This window comes from Coloeus monedula, assembly GCF_965178545.1.
Source record: "Coloeus monedula genome assembly, chromosome: 20".
NCBI classification, from domain to species: domain Eukaryota; kingdom Metazoa; phylum Chordata; class Aves; order Passeriformes; family Corvidae; genus Coloeus; species Coloeus monedula.
Window position 1 is genome coordinate 5,745,499 of NC_138800.1, and position 20,390 is coordinate 5,765,888.

The 20,390-nt window shown below is 44.9% G+C and overlaps 1 protein-coding gene across 1 annotated transcript; it reads right to left on the reverse strand.

Moving 5' to 3' along the window:
* Window positions 1–4,965: 4,965 nt before the first annotated feature.
* LOC309580460 (merlin-like) lies at window positions 4,966–19,917 on the reverse strand (the record flags this gene model as incomplete). The annotated part of the gene is made up of 17 exons (XM_082294462.1): window positions 4,966–5,001; window positions 5,971–6,180; window positions 6,862–7,012; window positions 7,548–7,675; window positions 8,336–8,438; window positions 9,279–9,496; window positions 10,020–10,142; window positions 10,549–10,662; window positions 11,013–11,087; window positions 12,747–12,884; window positions 13,298–13,373; window positions 14,027–14,109; window positions 14,341–14,409; window positions 15,074–15,157; window positions 17,592–17,714; window positions 18,088–18,213; window positions 19,828–19,917. 17 exons carry the CDS (start codon window positions 19,915–19,917, stop codon window positions 4,966–4,968), a joined length of 1,947 nt encoding a protein of 648 aa, XP_082150588.1.
* Between the last annotated feature and the right edge of the window lie 473 nt (window positions 19,918–20,390).

Consider the following 20,390-nt stretch of genomic DNA (forward strand, 5'->3'; position numbering starts at 1 on the left):
CCTCTTGCTGTTTCAGCTCCCCAGGGCTGAATTAATTTTGTCATTCCAACCTTTTACTCTCCACCTTCCCCGTGTGTGCCCATCCCAGCAGGAATGTGCCACTATCCCTGCAGTACTCAAGCACATCAAATCACCTCTGGGATCATCAGGGGTTTCTATTTCTTTATTTCCCTCCTTTCGGTTTCTTCCACATCCTCATCTCTGATTAAGTCCCTCAGAGCTTCCTGGGCCACCTCACTGCTGAGCTGAAAGGTTTTTATAGCACTACTTTAAATTTTCAGGCTCTGTCTATGGACTTCCTCTTTCTCTGGAATTTCTCTTTCAAATTTACTGGGACAAGACTAATTCTGGGGTCTGCTTGGATCCCTTTCCTGTTCAACCACAGGATGTGGCACTGACTCACGTTGTAGGGAGAATTACATAATGGTCCCTCACTTCTGTCCCCCCCAATCTGTGAATCCCAGCACCCACAGCATCCCTCCACTCCCAAATCCCAGCCAAAGCTGTCTCTCTGGACCCTCTCTCCTGCTTTTCTCTTGATTTTTCCTCCTGTGAACTCCCCAGCATGGGAGGCCCCAGCAGGACACGCTGTCAAACCTTTGCTTTGCTTTTAGGACCAAGCCAGGAGTAATGACAACCATCAACCCTTTCCCATCCTTTTAAGAGCCAGTTTTTTTCCCCTGCTGGGTGTAATTCAGCATGACAAAGCCTCCTCCTCTCAGGAGAGGCATCACTCCTGATTCAGAGTGCTTTTTGGTGTGAAAGCTGCTTTTTACCCTGGGCTAAACTCCTCAGTGCAGCCCCAGGGTGGGCTCTCCTGTGTGCCCAGGGCCTCTCCAAAGAGCTGACCCTGCTACCCCCCAAAAACGCCTTGCAGGAAGGTGGGAAAGAGTGCAGACAGTGCAGACAACCAGAAATAACAAAATATAACCAGGTTTTGCATCCGAGCCTGGCTTTTGCCCATCGAGCTGAGTGAAGAAACAGTGACTTTGCAACCAAGGGCTCACGACAGCTGTCCCCACACCAGGACTGTGCCCCCATCACCAGGAGCAGCAGGCTGGGAGCTCAGGTGACAATGACAAATTACAGGTGCCAGCCTAGAGCTCCATGCACACTCCTGAGGTTGTGCCACAAGTGCCAGGGATGCTCTGGGAGGGACACAGCCTCCAGCAAACACCTTGGGCACAAGAGGCAGCAGACCTTGGGGACAAGCAGAGGAAAAACACAGACACGGGGATGTCTGCAAGGAGAAAGAGGAAGGAGTTTGCTCTGTGTGTGATTCTGCAAGATGTGAACTCATCCTGCTGCTGGTAAATGGGCTCCAGAGCAGCAGCACGGGCAGGACAAGATCTGGATGACTCAGGGGTCAGCCACGTGTGTGGTGGTGCCCAAATTCCAGGGTCAGGTCAACCCTGGATCACCCAGGAGAGGTGAAAACAAATGGGGTTTTGAGAGATAGGTCCCAGCAGATGATGTGCTGTCTCCAAGGATTGAAGAGCATTTGCTGCCCCTTCCATGGCTCAGGAGCATCCTGAGGAGCTTCCCATCTACACAGTTCCCCATCCAAGGGTTTCATGAGGGAAGGGAGAGGCCCTTGGGGTTAGAGCAAGTGGTTTTTCAGAGAAAAGGAGAAAACAGGGCTTCGGAGAGTCAACTTCCACTCACTGAAATCTAGGAACAGATTTCCCCTCTCTCTCCTGGTGATCTCCCAGCACACTTTTCCTCACTGCTGCAGGATTCTTTCTCCCATGTTTTCGCTGTTTGAGATCAGAACATCATCTCCTTTCCAGCAGGAAAACAAAGGATGAAATTGTGCGGTGACCCCTGCGGACCGTTCTCAGGCCTCTCTCACCCTCTTTGCACTGCACACCACGATTCTTCCACGCTCTGCAAATTTAACAAATCCGTGCTTGTTTCGAGCAGCATTAATAAAAATATCACATAGCACCAGAGCTGTGGGGTCCCACATGCTCCTGGCAGCCAGGGGTGAAATGCACCCAGGCCATTTCCACAGGCTGACAATGCCAATGAGGTGTCAGAAGCATTAGGGGATTTTTTTGCCATTTGGGGAGCTGGCTCATCCCCACGGGACTGAGCTGCTCATGCAATAATCACTTCCCAGAGCACACTGCTCGCAGATTTTGAATCCCTGTCAAAAATGATGTCAGGTTAAACTCCAGGAAAAGAAAAGGAGCGAGTCCCTGCTAGTGTGGGAACACAGGACTTGGCAGAGATTCCCAAGGAGGGTTTCCCAGCCAGGTCTTCCCGGGCTGTTGCAGAGCAGCATTGCAGCACCATCTGCTGCCTGCTGCTCCCCAGCTCCTCAGCAGGCAGCTGATAAATACCTCACTCCTCAGGGCGACAAATCCTGCAATCACTGATTAGACAATGGATCTGTCTTCTCTTCTGGGGAGGAACCAGGGCTCAGGCTCCTCAGGCTTTCCTCAGCTGAAGGGCAGTCTCAGATGCTGCGGTCAGTACTGCAGGTGAGTGTGAGCAGCAGAAGCACCAACTCACAAAGTTTGATTGCTGCAAATATTTACTCAGGGTTTAAGCAAATTAACACTTCTCTTTGCAGTGGCCTCCCAGCAGGGGCACAGCACATCTGACTCCATGTGTGGCTGTGCATTTCTCGAGCTGATCCCAGCTCCTCTTGCCCCATCTGAAAGGCTCACATGAGATTCCAGCTCCTCTTGCCCCATCTCAATGGTTCACAGCAGATCCCAGATCCTCCTGCTCCATCTAGAAGATTCACAGCAGATCCCAGCTCCTCTTTCCCCACCTCAGTGGTTCACAGCAGATCCCACCTCCTTTTTCCCCATCTAAAAGGCTCACAGGAGATTCCAGCTCCTCCTGCCCCACCTCAAAGGTTCAAACACCCACCCCAGGCTGCAGGATCATGGTGCTGCACAGGAACAATGCACAGCCAGGGATGCTCTGGGAGGGACACAGCCTCCAGCAAACACCTTGAGCACAAGAGGCAGCAGACCTTGGGGACAAGCAGAGGAAAAACACAGACACGGGGATGTCTGCAAGGAGAAAGAGGAAGGAGTTTGCTCTGTGTGTGATTCTGCAAGATGTGAACTCATCCTGCTGCTGGTAAATGGGCTCCAGAGCAGCAGCACGGGCAGGACAAGATCTGGATCTTTACAAGCAGGCTGAGAACAGCTTGTAAAGGCTGTTTTTCTGTATTTGAGCTGGCAGGAGTGTGACCTTGTCCTTTTCTTCACTGGAATTTACAGGACTAAGTCCAAAGACATGAACCAGTGCTGCACATGGAGCAGTTGTCCTCCTCTGGGCCCTACTCCATGGTGCAGCTCAGACACAAGAGCAGAAGGAAGCCCCAGCACGTGTGAAGGATGAGGGCACAATCTCAGTTAGCTGTGGCAAGACACATGCCAAGAAAAAAGAGGGAACAGGAAAAGAAGAACCAGGGGAATCCCAGTATTTCTCCTCACCCTCAAATCCGAGAATGCCACATTCAAAGTTGTGCTGGAGCATTTTCCAGCTAATACAGGAGCTGGTTCACTGTCCCAAGTCCTGGCCAATGCTCCCTTTCCAGCCTTGACCACGACAGCAGCTGCCTCATCATTCTGGCATCTCCAACAGCTTCTCCCTCTCAGACACCAGGCTTCTGCAGACAGCTCAGAAATTGCGTGTAACAGCCAATATTGTGCAAACATCTCGTGCCAGATTGAGCTGGGAGACAATTAACACAGCCCAACCCATCCAGCCAAGTGCTCCCAGGGCTGGGAGCACAGTCAGGGCAGCCCTACAGAGCACTCCTGTCCCTCTCCACAGGCAGCTGCCATCCCACTCTGTGCTCAGCCTGCTGCACATGTGTACAGAGGAGATTTGGGTGTTTGTTCTCCAAACCTGCCTTGTTAATGCTGGAGGAATATTGACACAGCATTCCCTTCAAAGCAAATGGAAATTGAAGCTTTTTATTGAACCTATTTTTTTAAAAATTAGCTTTTAGAACAAGATATTTAACAACATTACCATTCATTTTTACATCACATGTCTCAAGTTCAGCTGGGTTCCTGCTTTAGCTGCAGCTGAATGTTGTCTGCTTCCCCAGAAGTTCTCAGAGTGAAGATTTAGGGAGAAGCAGACACTTAAACACATACAAACCAGGGAAATGCAAGTGGGTTTTACTAATGAGGCAGGCACTTTGCTGCATGCACCTCTCCACCAGAAACAAGTCCCACTTTAGCAGACACCAACAGCATCTTTTGTCTTTGTCTAATGTGGGAGCTGTGTTGCACAGAAGTGGGAAGCCAGTTAATGTATGCAAAGTTTGCTGGAGCAGAAAGTGCTTGATCTAGTCAGGGACTTGAAGAACAGAAGCTTTGCATTCCAAACAAAGGATTCCCCCAGGAATGGGAGGTATTTGAAGATGTCCACTTCTGCATCTGGAATTAAAAAGCTGAGATTTCTCACAGAGAAATGCAAATCAATTAAGTGAACCAAGAAATGTTTGGGGAGGAGAAGGAAAATATTTGGCAGGCAAACACTAAAACGTCAAGCAGCTCTGTGGGAGTCATGTCCCAGGGACTGGACCAAAAACATAATTAGTCTGTTGTGGAGATAAACACCAAGCTTATGTTCTGCTTTCTCATCCCAAACACCTCCTGGGCACTTGCTGCCTCACATCCTTCCTCCAGCAGCAGAGCTGTGAGTGTGTGAAACACCTGGGAGAGGAAGGGTTAGCAAAGTGTGAAGAGTTCCTTCCAAAGTGCACAAGTAGTAAACAACATTTCCTCTGGGTTTGCACTGCTCCCAGACACACCGGGGACCACTTGTGGCATTCCCAGCTGATGTCACCTGCCTGGGAGCTGGATGGCAGCTCTGGATCCACAGTGCCTTGTCTCTCACACCTGGCAGCAGCAAGAGCTGCCCACGTGTCCCCACAGAGGTAAAAAGGCCACCAGTCCCACCAGGCTGGCAAGGAAAAGAGGGGCTTCAAATGTAGATCACATCTGAGTCATGCTGCTGAACCTGCAGGCAAATCAAAGAGGGGGAATTAGTGCTGGCTTAAAGTAACTCCCTTTGCTCTGGGTCTTCCTTTGCCTCCAGCTCTGGAGCCTTTTGCAAGATGCTCTGCAAGAGCTTTTTCTTCTTTCTTTAAACAAATTCTTCGCCTCAGCCCTGAGTTTAGTCTTAAAAGTTGCTTCTGTAACTTGCCTCAGAAAGAGCTGATCCCTCAGCTGTTGCTGCACTCAGCTGTGTCCTTTGGTTCTAAGCACCCAAACCCTGAAGGAGATGTTGGATGTTATATTCTGGAGCTTTTAATTGATCCTAACCCCCCCTCCTGTTTTGTTCAGATAAACCACAGCAAATCCATCAGGCTTTCTTCATTCCCAACACCTTGCTCAATTAGCATTGCCTACAGACAGCTGATTTCCTTCCCACTGTTCCAGACCACATTGCCTCACAGCTCTTCTTGATTTCTCCAGTCCACTGACATTTCAAAGCAGGTTGTTCTTTCCTGACACCCAGCTCGTTGCTCTTCAGGCCTCTTTGACAGGGTGCACATGGAAGAGAACTGAACTGTTGGGAGCCTGGGTATTTATTGGTCTCTTCCTGCCTGCGTTTTAAAACCACAAGACAGGCACAGTGTGTTTTAAGCTCTCTACCTGGGAGCATATTTCTCATTTCCAAGTCTGGCTGGTACAAATAAAATTTAACACAGATCCTCCTACTGTGTACAGACATCTCTGCTTCATTTACCCAGGCTTACAGCTTTGCACTCCAGCTTAGATCAGAAGTGAGAAAAAAACAGGCAGCCTCGAGTTATAAACATTCCCAAATGATGTGCCAGCACCAGGGGCTCCAAAATCCTGCAAAAGCCTTGTCATCTGTGAGGCTGGGACAGAGCAGGACAAACCAGGTCCCTACAGGCAGCCACCATCTCTGAACTCTAAACTTTTAGTCAACATTTAGGAATTCACTCACAAATCTGATTACCTTTATCATCTGTTTTCTGGTTCCTGTGCCCACACTGTTGGCAGCCAAGGAATTTCCTTGGGAAGATGACTTTTCCACTGGCACCGTGTGTTGAATTTTGTTGGTACAGGGCCAGCTGCTTGCAGTGTTTAACAAGTAAGCAGGGAAAGGTCTTGGAAGATTTACATCCAACGAATCCCCAGTTTCGAAGGTTTTCATCCATGATGGGGCCTTTAAAAGAAAAGAGCACATGGAAATGGAATGCCCTCTCTGTAGCAACACTCAGCAAGCCAAAAAGAACATCAGATGAGCAGTCAGAAAATAAAGGCCATCTTTCCTCATCATTTCTCAAGCCTCCCCCTTCTGTCTCTAAAATCCATTGACTCAGAGCCATTTTTGCTGCATGAGCAACAACCTGCAGACAAAGCCAGCCCTACTCTTGCCCTGCTTCGGGAAGAAGTTGAAGAATTTATTTAAAACAAGCAACTCATGACAAAAATCTGGGCCTAGTTCCTCATTTCCTTAAAAAAAAAAAAATACAACAAAGGCTTTTATGACTTTCAGCAGCCACAAAACACATGAATGAGAATGTGATGCAAACTGTAAGAAACCACATTTAAACGTGTCAGTCACAACATTTTCGTTTGCTCCAAGACCTTAAACCCCTGATTGTGATTTCATAATCATAAAATGATTCTTTTTTTGCTTATGGGCCTGCTATTCAGCCCAGGAAAAAGGCCTTAAGATTTTGTTTTGACATGAATTTTCCTCCTCTGCGTTTATGCTTCTAATATTTTATCATCAAGGGTAGTGAAGGTTTGGACTGAAATACAGCAGCTCCCTCTGGCACACCCACACTGTTCCATTTTAGGGTTCATGCTGGAGAAAGGGGCAGGGATTTAGGGTACTTACAGCTCCTAAGGAGCGATCCAAGGAGCCCAGGACTTCATTCCAGTGACAGTAAAGCCCAGCCTGTTTTTCCTCCAGTTTCAGAGCATGAATTTCAGACTTCAGTTCTTTCAGTCGATCTTCGAATTTCCTGCTCTTTTCTAAGTAGTCCAGCCTGGGTCCACGCATCAGAGACAAAAAGCTTAGAGTGGCACAATTTAACTCCAGAACAGGTGTTTGTGGAAGGAGGAGAGCTGTTTTTCGTTTCATTTTATGTTTTATAGGTAGAATGAATTCTGCCAGTGCCAGCCTGGCTCCCCTGACCCAGTGACAAGGGGGTTCACATCTTTCTTTCTCATTCCTAACTTTTTACCAAGCATTTCCTTCCAGACTAAGGGATGCCCGATGGATTGGCTCCCAGCAATTCCACACTTTAGCACTAGAGGGAAACTTCTGTCCTCTCACACGCTGTTGGTTCAGCAAAGTGCTTTGTCCCTCCCCAAGACAGAAGGTTCTGGATTTATCACGGCTTGATGCCACCAAAAAAACCTTTCCTCTGTGTGAACAGCCAGTCTGACACAGAATCACCCACACCAGCTCAGTAAAAGGCCTCCAGCCACATGCATATCCCAAGTTAATAAAAGATGAACTGTGATTCCCAAAGATTTCAATTCCTCTCTCCTTCATTTGCACCCCAAGCATACTGATACCTCTCTCTCTCTATCTCAAAGGAGAGTCTCTTGAGGTCAATGTCCTTCAAATCCAGCTTTATGGATCCTTTGTCAAAGTTGGCATCTCTGCTGTCACCTGGAGAGTACTGGGGGTACTTGGCCATGTGCTGGAAGAGGCAACACAGCACTGTCAGTCAGATCTGAGGGACTGATCCGGGGTTTATCTCCCCAGCTCTGCAAGAATGCCATGCTGAGCCATTTTCTGAGACACACAGATGCTCCTGCAGCCCTTCCCTGCACCCAGCTGGAATCCACAACCCACAGATCCAAGAGCAGAGATTTATCCTGGCTGCAGTGTTTCTATTTCAGCAGAGAATAGAAATCCATCCTCAGCAGGGCTGGAGCAGAGGAGGGAGTTGGGGCACAGAACTTTAGCAGTGCTTTCGTGCTGGGGACAACTTCACTCCTTTGCCTGAAGGCACTCATGGATGTGCCAGGATGACAGAGCTGGCTCAGCACAACCAGCTCCACAAAAAAACTGCCTGGCTGCAATGCCACCACGAGTTAGTCAAGACCAAAGTTAAAACAAGAACTGGTGATGGACTTAGGGAGCAGAGGCTGTCTTGCCTCCATGCCTCTCTTATCATCCTGAGCAAACACAACTCCCATCCTCACTACACTGTTTTTACACACCAGTTTGTCCCACAGGTCTTTGTCCCCAGCTGGATGCAGCCGTGCCACTACTCAGCTTGCTGGGGGCTACAGAAATGTCATCAACACCTGACTATCCCTGAAGATGGAGTGGTTCCCAGTGGAGCAGAACTTACAGGATAATTAAGCCTGGTTATGTCTAAGAGCTTCTGCTTTGCTTTGCGTTCGGCCTCTCGGGCTTCGTGCAGGTCTTGTTTCAGGTGCTCTGCTTCCTTGGCTCTGGAAAATAAACATCCTGAGGGGAATGGCTGATGGTTTCCAACCAGCACATGGATTTCAGAGCTCACTAACTTCCAGAGAACAAGTTCACTACTGTGCTGTCTTTACACCAAGACACTCGTGGAAGGATGCTCTCATGGAGAGCTCACGGGACACAGCAGGGCAGAGACACTCCTGCACAAAGTGGCTGAATTAATGTGATTTTCCTACTCCTAACTTCCATGGGCTCAGTTACAACCTGCTGATACAGATTGTCTCCAGACCATCAGAGATCCTCCCTGAGGTGGGGAGAGGCTGCTCTTTATGTTGGCAAGTTTTTGGCAGTATCATAAAACAAGGAGAAGGATTTTTAAATAACAGGGTTAAAAATCCTCTGTCAACACCGGCCTGCTCTGCATCTTCAGGGAACATGCAAACACACCGAGTGGTTTATATTTCACATGAATTTACCTGGTTTTACACTGCTGGAAGATCTGAAAGGGAAAAAAGAGGCCATTCACTTGGTACTAACGAATGAAAACAGCCTCATATCTCACAGGGGATAAAGACTGGTAAATACAGTTAGGTAGCCAGTGCTCATTTGATAACACTAAATAGAAAATGCCTCTGCATTCTGGATCTTTCTTGCTAAACATCTCCACAGCTTTGCATCCAATCCTCTGTAAACCTGACCTGCAATACAACAACAGCTTCCAGGTGGAACAAACAAAGCACAAGGAGGCTTCGTCACTCTGAAGTGTCACTTCAGGAGCAGTTCCCCCTGCTGGGCTCGGCTCTGAGGAAAGCAGCACCCTCTGCAGCCCAGCTGGGAGCACGCAGTGCCAGGGAAGCAAACCCCACCTCCTGTCAGACTCCTTCACCAGCTTCACCGCGATCAGCTCCGCCTCCCGCATCTTCTGCTCCATCAGCCGCTTCTCCTCCTTGCTTTTCAGAGCTGTGATCTCCAGCCTCTGGCGCTCCTGCTCAGCTTCTGCAGCGTTCTGGGCCAGCAGTTTGGCCTCTTCTTCTGCAATCTGAGCCTTCTCAGCCAGCAGCTCTGCTGCTTCCTGGGATCGGAGCTGAAGAGAAAGAATTTTTCTTAGTTCCTTGTTTAGAGCCAGCAAAATCCCCCCTGCAGGCAGGCAAGCAGGCAGAAGACATCTTTTACCAAGAGATCAAGTGATAAAATACTGTTTCTTAAATAAAAACCAGACACAATTTCAGGGTCTAATGCTCCTCCTCTGCTCCAGAATTTCCTGTGTCTCACCTCTATAAAGCAAGGAGAAAAATTTTAGAGCTGGACAAAGTTGAAGCCAGCCCCTTTCTCCCCATTTCAGCTCCAAGGTTGCTTCCTTTCCCCCACTCTTTGCCTGAAGAGAGCCCTGTGAGCCAAATCCAGGGAGAGAATGGTTCACAGATTATGGCAGATCAGGGTTTTCCCGGGTATTCCTGGGAAAATGGGAAATGCCTTTTCCACCAGTGATTGGAAACTCTCCAGCCTTGCCTGAGCTACAATGTCTGGTTGTCTCCTGGTGTCAAAAAAGCATCCTACTTCCAAACCAAGAAAGCCCATCAAGCACAAGAATATTCAGCCTAACTCACCAGGGCCTCGTTGGCCTGCCTGGCTTCATCTTCCAGCTGGAAGAGGCGCCTTTCCAGCTCTTCTTTGGCTCTCTCAGCTTCTTCTCGGAGCTGCTTCTCCCTGGCCAGCCTCTGGTTCTCCATCTGGAAGTAGGATGAGCAAGAGTTTGTGGGGTTGCAGCAGAATCTCACCTGGGCCTGAGTGAAATGCATCAAATGAAGAAGGGGCTGCTCTCCAGCTGGGATGGTCACCACAGATGCTGGAGCTGCCTGAACTTTGCAGCACAGAGCTCCTCAGGCAGGCACTCCTGGTTATTTCAGACTGCTGGGAGAGCCCTTGGATTGATCTGTTGTGTGGCCCAAATCTTTGGGATCACCTCTCCACACAAACACCTCTGATATCCTCAGATGCCTCAGAGCTGTTCCCACATCCAATCCTGCTGCACTTCCTCACCTCCCACACACATATTGATGGAATACAGGGGCAGCAAGAGCACCAACTGGAATAATAATCAGTGTTTTCAACAACACAGGAGCAGGAAGAATCTACCTTTTTCCTAGCTTTTTCTTCCCTGGCTTGTGCTTTCATTTGCTGGATCTCTATGGAGTCCACTTTTCTCCTCCTCATAAATAGGTCGTGGTTTCCAATGCACAGCTGGAAAATCTGGAGAGGAAAGGCAAAGCAGATGTGATTTTGATGGACTTGTGCCCCTGCCAGAGGGACAAAGAGGCCCACACCGGCCTCAGAGGACAACTCTGACTTCAGCACAAGTACTGGCAGCTGCTTCCCTTCCAAGCAAATCAGCACCCAGGGCAGGCACACAACAGTTTAGGTAAGTTTGTAACAGGATGAGAGATTCCTTCTGTCCCTCATCTCCCTCTGATCCCATTTTCCTGAATTACACAGGCAACACATCTAGGCTGAGATGTCAAGATCATGATTTTGTTTACAAACAATATTTCTCAGTCAGTATCACCAGGTTCAGCTTCACAGAAGGAAAGCAGGGCACTTACCAGTTTATTCACTTTGAGCTGAGAGGAAAAGAACTTGAAGACTTCTGCTTTTTTGTCAAGGGGTTTAATAGTTAACTACACAGGCAAAAGAAAAAAAAAAAAGAAAGGAAGCACAGTGAGGAGGAAAATAAGTTGAAACTATTAAAACCAATACAAACTTTAGCCCATCTCCACGTCTCTCTGGGGAAGCAGTGATTCATGCCACAAATAGGGGGACAGTGATATAAAACTGTTTTTCTCCATAGAATCAGCCTGTGTGGGAGGATAAACCCCCAGGTCCACCCCAGTGCCAGTCTGGGTGGTTTTCCTGATGCCACCTGTGCACTGCACACTGTCCCCAGAGCTCTGGAACAAGCACTGGTTATCAGGAGAACAGGACACATCAGCAATCCCAAGGAGCAGGCATAGCCCTAAAGTCAGGGAAATGTCAAACACCTCTCAGGACAGCAACCATTGCAGGGATAAATAAATGGATCAAGGGCCTAAGGACTTGTTCTTCAGAGCAGCAGGTAAAAGTCCTGGAGACTTCCTCACTTTTTCCTTTTTCAGTCCACTTCCCAAGCTGTTCCCAGAGGCCAGGAAGGGTCTTCCTGCTCCACTCCCCACTTTGTGCTCTGTTTGGCTGCAGAACAAAATATGGCCCCTTTTTTTTTTTTTTTTTAAATAATTTAAGACCCTGTTTTCTGTGCCTCAGGGGTTCCTTGGTACTCAATTCCTCTAATCCCTTTGCAAGGTAATTCCTATATGATTCCAGGGCATCTGGATCACCAGGATCATGATGTCCTATAGCTTCTTTCACCCTATACGTAATGCCTGGCTGCCTTTTGAGGAGCCAGGCTGTGCTGTGGCACTGAATAAAGTGAAGTTTAAACACAGGGCTGCCCAATTTCCCCACAACAGGGAGTTAAAGCAGTTTATTCCCAGATCTCAGGGGAAGTTTGATGTTATCAGGTACCAAAAATGTTTTGGAGGCAGCAAATCCTGTAGGTTTGCTTGATTGAATGGGCATGAATCTAAAATCTCACCTTCATGTTTTCCAAAAAGCCCACAGAAAATGGAACAGGCTGTGCTGCCCTTTGGCTGAAAAATCCCAGGGATTCCAGTACCAATGGAGTTTTCCTGGGTTTGTTTTTCCTGCTTAGAGCCTTCCATGCAGCCTGTGATTTGCACTGAGAGTAAGTTTTCCCTGCTCCTTCACTTTCCAGAAGCAAAAGCTGGGCTTCCCAGTGAAATTGCAGCGGTGGGGTGGTGCTGAGGAGTGAAATCATGTCCCAGCAAACTGGCAGAGCTGAGGCAGAAAACCATTAATATCTCCCTGTATGTGTCCTCTTGCCACTGGGCTCCAAGCCTCAGCTACAAGGACGGCTCCTGCATGTGCAAACAGCATTAAGGTTTTATGGATTGTGGAATTCCTGCTGGGATAACTGAGGAAGCCAGGCACGGTGGCATTCATAATATCTGTCTTTTTCAGAGATCAACACACTTATTTTGCAAAGGCCAAGCAGCAGGGAAGGAGCCAGAATGGAGTCAGAGCTCAGAGCAGCCTCGGGGAACCGAGGTTTCGAGCTCATCTGCAAGGCAGGGCTGTTATTTTTAGTTTTGTAACAAAGCTCCCCAGGATTTCCCCCTTCTCCCCCAAAATTATTTCAACAGAGGAAGCTTTCAGCCTGTTCCAAGAATCCCAGTCCACACCCATGCCCATGTAAAAAGAATAATACATCAAAGCCAGCATACCTCTTTCTCACTACAGGAAATGTTTCTGATAGAGCTCCACTCAAAGGACTTATTTGGAGAGAACCTGTTATTAATGCTGTAGATATGAATACCTTTGGCATCAACTCCAAGCAGGAGATCTGTGTGGTTTTTATTTTGCTAAAATACAAGAGAGATCAGTAAATGGCATTTTTTTGGTGACATTAAACAACCACAGACAAGAAGCCCATATTTTAATATATTGATATTTATCTGTATTTTAGGAAATTGGTGTTTATATAAAATATTATGAATGCTGTCGCTGTTACTAATAAATTCAGTCCTCTAGGTTGTTTATAGCACCTCAAACTATTTCTCCTTCCTATTCCAAGGAAGCTGTCAAGTTGTAAAAATATTAATCTTAATTGTTTGATTCACCTGCTCATTTAGAAGGCAAGAGAACCAAGTCAGAACAAAACCAGCAGCAGGGAAAAGCAGGAGTCAGGAGTCCCAGTTCCAAACTCCCTGGAGGATTTTAAAAGGACAGCACCATCATCTGCAGCAACTGCAAACTGCTAAAATAAGGCACTTACAGCAATTGGGAAATAATTGACACCATACATTTCCAAGTCTTGGGCAATTTTCAGGTAGTTCATCTCAGCTTCATCCCTGGAGAATAAAGCCATGATTATGAAACTCCTTTCCAGCCTTTCTCTCCTGGCTGACTCTCCATTTCCCACTTAGAAAAGAACGGGTAATCTGGTCCTTTGTACAAACTTACTTTAATTTTGTCATCTTGCTCTCAATAATAGAAAAAAGGATAATAAAAACAGCATCTGGACAGAATAAAGGCAGTAAAGTCGCACCTATTTGAAAAGATGACTCATGGATAGTGTAATCTTCTTTAAAATGCATGAAAAGTCTCATCCTTGTGTTAGTTTTGCCACTCCATGTCTTGGAAACCCAACCTCCCATTGTTTTCCATGAATATATCTCCTTCAGGAAACAGAGTTCATTGAGAAATGAGTCTTGAACAGAGCTTTTGGCCAAGGCCAAAGAAGGGCGAGAATCTCTCCGCCCACTTTTCTCCTCCCTTCAAAGGTAAATCAGTACATCTTTAAGAAAATATTCAATAAAAATAATGCTAAGAAGCCTCTAGAACAGAGAGAAATGGAACCCAAATATTAGGAAAAGCTGCCTCTGGGTGCTAACAGATCCTATTTATTGCTTAATTGCATTTCCAGATAGGCTGAATCACACCGAAGACAACAAATCCCATAAAGAAACGTCTGGGATTTCTAAGAAATGCAAAGGTTTCCTACCTGGCAATCCCCCTGTGCTCAGCATACCAAGCAGTGATCTTCTCTTCCCACATCTCTGCTGTCAGCTGGTACTGCCTGAGAACCTGCAGGGGAAAGGAAGGAGGTTGAGTCCCTTTGAAGATCCAAATCCAAGTGCTGCCTCTCCCAAGCAAAGCAAATGCTCAGAGGTGCAGTTCACATCTTGGTCATTTTGCAGAGTTTTTAGTGCTCTGGTTAATCCCCAGCAATATCTGCACTGCAAAGGGGAGATTCAAAGATTCTGCACTGCAAAGAGCAGATTCAGAGATTTGGATTTGTATAAAATTAAGACTCACCCTTTTGGGTAACAGCTCGTCATGGGCTAGAAAGCCTGGCTCATGGAAATTTGGGTCATAGTCACCATACTGTCCCAAAAAAGAAAAGTTATATCAGTTTGTTAGAGGCAGAATGCTGAGGGAGTTGTTCCTTGCACATTTTGATGTGAAAACTTGAGGCAGATTTTATTTTGGTTTTGTTTTGGAAGGAACTTCCAGCCCTTGTGCCATGCAGGTGGCTCCAACACAGCCACTGAGCCACTTAGACTTCAATCCTAACCTGGAAACTGAAGGAATCTCCCAGGAATTCACCCTCTGGACTAGAGGAATGTGAGCTGCTGAGAAGTTGTGTTCACCTCCTGCCATTGTGTAAGTTGGGCTCTTGGTGGCAAGAAGGGAACAGAGCTCTAAGAGACACTAAAAAACTTCATGTCCTCCCATTCTGAGCTCTGTTTTGAGCACCTCCTGCATCCATGATCATTTTTTAAGACAACAGGAAATCATTCTAGCCTGGACAAAGATTATACTAAAATGTTAGGCCCAAATAAATGCCCTAAATTGCAGAAGCACAGTATAGAAAAAAATCCTTGTAGTAGCATTTGAGGCTTCTTTTTCTAGCTGTGCCTTTACATCCCAGGATGATCAACTTCTTTAACAGCAAATTTTAACCCTGCTGTGTTTACACACCACCAGGTAGATGTGTTGGTTAAACCAGAAAAAAGTCAATGAAAAAAGAGATTTTCTATGCACAAACCTTGGCCTGAACAGCATAAGAAGCCAGTAAAACTGTAGCTTCTGGTGAGCAATAGATCTCCTCATCCAGGATTTGTTTCTTAACCTAAACCAACAGAAAAAGGGAGCAAGTGAAAGAAGCTCAAAGTCAGGATTTCTGTCAGGCTTGAAATGAAAGCAGACATGCCCAGACTATAACTTGGCACCAAATATCACCTTTATGAGTTAATAACAGCAACAAGAAATTGGCATTCAGGAACACAGGAAGCCTTTAGTTAGCATTGCATTTAATGAGACCAAAAATGCCAGTCAGCTCTCTCCACACAGTTACATAAGGAGCCCTACGAAAGAATAGCTTATAAAACATCAGTTTTATTGTCTGCGCTTCATTTCTTTTAACAATCCTCCTTTTTTTCTGCCTGCTGTGTATCACATCAGACATCAAATTTTAGGTTGGAAGGGAGCTCTGGAGGTCAGGCTCAACCAGAGCACACTCAGGGTTGTGCAGCTGCTTGGTGCTGCCATATTAAAAACCCTAAGAGGTGTTCTCCAGCTTTCCAAAACGAGAGAATAAAGGAGAGCCCCAAAAGAGAAGCTGAATAATAAAGCACTTAATTTCTTCAGTTGCAATGGTCTAAGCACAATCACACAATGGGAAAGAGTCTTTCAACATTCGTCTCATTTTAATAACCTGTGGTGCTACCAAGACCAGAGGTGTAATGGTTTGGAATGTGTTGTATGATTTTAAATCAGTTGTGCAATTTCTGTTTGAAAACCTAAAGAGGGAAGGGGAAATCAATCTTCCCAAATCCTCCTCTCAGGTGGATTTAGCCCAGGAACAAACACAAGACAACAAAATTTTGCATAGCTCACAGTCTCAAACATTTCCAAAGAGAAAAAATGACTTGAGCAAGCACAAGTTCTGTTTACAAACACACCTCTGTAGGTGCTGGGAACTGAAATGAACCACCAAGAAAGTTTTTTCTTTTAAATTTAGTCCCTGGTGAGCACAATCTCTGAACCTGAGTTACAGCGCAGGGAACATTCTTTCTAGGCTGTTAAAATGGAAAGAATGAAAAGATTTTTCTTCCAATTTGGAAAGCTCCAGCTTTCATTCTCCAAGGTGTAAATCATGCTCCAGAATTCAGAACCATGTGGATAAATCCCCTGTAAGTGTTTGGGCTGTTTTGGGGTTTTTTTCCTAATCAGTTTTTACAAGGACTTTTTGTTAAACTTCATGAAGAAGCAATAAATGACCTCATCTTTCAGCAGACAATATTTAGCTTTAGTCATTGACATTTATTCAGGCATTTTGGAAAAAGCTGTTATGCCACATTAATTTGCAAAGTTCTGAAGAGTCAGGAGAGCTGAAATCTTCAGGCATCCAGATGTCTGTACATGTTTTTCCTATTAGCATCCAGGTGTGAGCTGAAGTTCTTAACAGTCAGGAAACTTTGCAAGTTCCAATTTGTTTCAGCCTTGTTTTCCTACGTTGGAATGAGAAGTATTTGCTAATTGCCTGTCTGCTAGTTAAGGCAGGTTCAAGCAGAAAAGAAAAAGAAGTGGAAGAATCAGGATTAAAAGAGTAGGAAAAGAGTTCTGCTGCTCTCATTCCTTTCCAAAATTAGCTGAAGAAATAAACTGCCAAAGTAGTTAAAGGTTCTGGATGAAGTTCTGGTGGGTTTCTTAACCATTTCCCCATTATTTCATTAGCACACCCTCCTCAGGGCACAGGGGAATTTACTGGGTTCATTTGCAGCTGCAGACTGAATTTCTCTCATACACCCCAGCTACCTGCACAGACACATCCTGCTGGAATAAAGCAACACTCCAGAGGCTGAAACTTTCAGAGGGACTCCACAACAACTCAGCAGAGAAGCTGGATGTCCCAGACATTGGAAGTGACCATCCCAAACTCAGTGCTTGTATCCTTTGCTGCAGCTATGGGGCTTTTCCTGGTTGATCCATCTTTTTTTTTTTTTGATAAGGCTCTAAGAATTTGCTCCTTCATCCACTTTTTGATGGAGTTCAAATGGTGTTTGCTGCTCTGCTCCTTTTAAACCTTGCCAGGTGAACATACCTGGATTTCAGAATGCCTGTCAAATTCCAGGATCTTTTACCCCTACAATCCAAAATGAAGGTTTAGGGAGTCCTTGTTTTCTAGAGGTTTTGCCCTCCAGCACAGTATCTCCCCAAAAGCCTCACAGTTCTTCCAACAGTTCCAGCTTTGCATGAAATTTTTATTTTTTTTAACGCACATTAAGGAGCAAAACAAGTCTGGAATATCCAGATTTGGAATCATCAGCCAAACTGCTGGGTGTTGTCACAAAAACCTGCAGAAGATGGAACATTCCAGCTTACCTGGACACAAACCCACAGCAGGCAGGAGAAATGTTTGTATTTCATAAAAGTAATATCTGTAAAGTTCTTGATACAGCTGAAGCAAGCAAAATTATCCTGAGCTGCCAACAAGATCAAAGACAATGCAAAAGGACTGGGGGAAATACAGAAGGAATTCATGGTTAAAAACTGTTCCTGACCTGAAGGAAGAATAAATGCTGGGTAATTTCCTGTAAAAGTTCCTCTTCTACCTTCTCTGGATAGAATTTAGCCAAAAAATGAAAGCTAATGGGATCTTCTTTGGGGATTTCTTGATCTAAAACCTGTTTAGAGATAAAATCAGCAGCAAAAAGGATACATGAGTGTCTCAAGATAATATTCCCGAGGAAAAGCAGAAAGCAGCAAATAATCCCCTTAAAGCAGCCTTCCCATATTTTAGAGGGAAGGATAATTCTGAGCTTTAATCTATAAGCAATTAGTGGTGATTAGTGAGGGATGTTCCAGGTCAAATGGGATAGAAGCAATCAGAGCAAAGAATCCAATTTTAGCCTTAAAAAAAAAGCTATCATGTAAAATTCTGAGTTGTCATGGAACACACCCCTTTAGCTCCTGTGCTCCAGAAAGTCAATACTTACAGAAATAAATAATTGCCACACAATAGAAGTAAATAATTGCCACACATTTTGTTCCCTGTACCTTTTTGTCCATCTTTAACCAGGTGCACATTCCTTTAATCGTGTACTGCAAGCCAAAGAACCAAGTCTCCCTTAAACCAAGGGCTCGGCACACCAGGTCAAACAAATCCTTTCCCTTCCACTTCATCTAAAAGGGAGAAAAATCAAGAAAAACATGGCTATCCTAAATGAATTTGCTCCATTTTAGCCCTTTCTCCTATGAAATCTTATTTCACTTTTAGGTTTTTAATGAAATAGTCTAAGAGTTGCTGTGTTCCACCTCCTCTCCTTCTCCAGACACATCCAGAGAGCAGCTGGAGTCATTTAATCACCAAGCAATTGAGGAGCACTGGGAATGAGGATTGTACTATTGATTTCCTGGGATGTGGCTTTATAATAAGTCTTTATTAATATTTGTCCAAAATTTTGACTCAATAGTTTATACAAATTGGAGAGACTGAGAGGAAAGCCTTGGGAAATCAAATCAGGACACGGGGTAGGAATGCTGAACAATGAGAGCAGATCCACCTTTCACACCCCTCAGGTATTTCTGTGGCACCAGGCCAAGCCTTTATCCTACTCTGATTTAAATGAGTCTTCTTAAATGTTTTCATTTCAACTCAGCAGCCAGAGAGAGCAAACTTTGATTAAAGGTCCCAAATTCACACACATCTGATGCTTTTTTTCACCAAAGAGGCTGCTCATCTCTTTCTTCTATTTGACCACATTTTAGAACGATGATTTTATCTAATTGCTAAAAACTAAAAACTGAATGGCAAAAAAACCAAAAATAAAGTGAACTTTTAGGCGGTATTTGAGTGGAAAGCTGGAAATCATCCCAGCAAAAGAGCAGTGTCTGGGGAGAAAGGAGAAGTAACAAAGGAAGGAACACATGATTTGTTAACAAGGACTCTGACCTCCAAATTGAATTTTCCAAATCCTTTATTTTCACAACTCTGCCTGCAAGCACTCCAGAGCAGTAAGTCACACAAGACTAATCTATTCTGTTTCTGCAGGACCTAATAAATGACATTAAATGTCTCACTAAAATTGCCAGTCCCATTGGAACTGAGTTTTCTAACTCCTCAGAATAACTGTGTCTTGCTGTGCTTTTGCTGGAGGATTAGGAATTAATTAATCAGGGACAGTTCTGTCCCTTCAATTGTGCAGCCCAATTTATTTAGCAATTGATCATTTATTTTTCTCCAGCCATGATTTCCCTAATCATTTTATCAGATAGTCATAATTAATGGAAGAACTGTCAGCTTTTTCATCAATCCTTTTTTTCTCTTCTGCCCAGAGATCCTAACACACATTGCAGTTAAAGAACTAGAGTTTATAAATGGCAAATTTAAACAGAATGTCCCAGATCAACAAAAGTACCAGTTTATAAATTATTTTAAAAGCAACATTTTAGCACCAGCTCTGACCAGTTTATCCAATCTGGAAGTGTCTTAAAGAGTTGTGGCAGTTCCAAAAAAAAGAATTTCATGGAGAAGTAGGAATACTTACAAACAATTGGAATGCTTATGAAGAAAGCAGGTTTAGTGTTAATTTAGCTGTGCCAGCCAAATGGATTTCATACAGACAGCTTTAAACTCTGAACAGAGCTAAGAATGCACCTGAGATGAAATAATTCATTCTTTATAAAAATAACAGATCAGTTTGAAGACTCTCCATGAGCTGACAACCTGATTTTTCCTAATTTCTTGCTAATACAAAGGTCAGTTCCCAAGTCCCCAGCATTTGCTGACACTCTCACCTCACAGCTGAACTCCATCTCAGCATCCACTGTTATAATTTTAACTTTAAAAGTCTTTGGTTGTTTCTTCTTCAGGCCTCGGATGGACATATTTTTCAGTTGATGAGGGCAGCCACACCTGAAATCACACATTGAGGGATGGAAATTCGGCAGCATTGTCTTGGTTAGATTCCAAAGTAGGATGAGTCCAAACATGCAGAATAAAGTCACCTTTAGAGATGCATTTTTTGTGTCTAAGACAATAAGGATGTTGAAAGAAAAACCTTGAAAATGAGCTTGCTTCTTAAAATAAGTTGCTCAGAAAATGTTATTGCTGTCTTTTCTCAGGTTTTGGCTATCACAAACAAAATTCTCTTTCTCAAGGGTCTCTGCAGCATCTCCACACAGTAGAACAGCAGAAAGTGCAGCTAAATTTTATGATGTCAAATCCAACACAATCCTTTTCCACCAGTTATGGCTCCTTCAGCAACTGAACTATTGGATTTCTTTATAACATGAGATCTTAACTCCCTGAAATTATACAAAAGCCAAGGAATATATGCAGTGAAATTAAGCTGAATTTA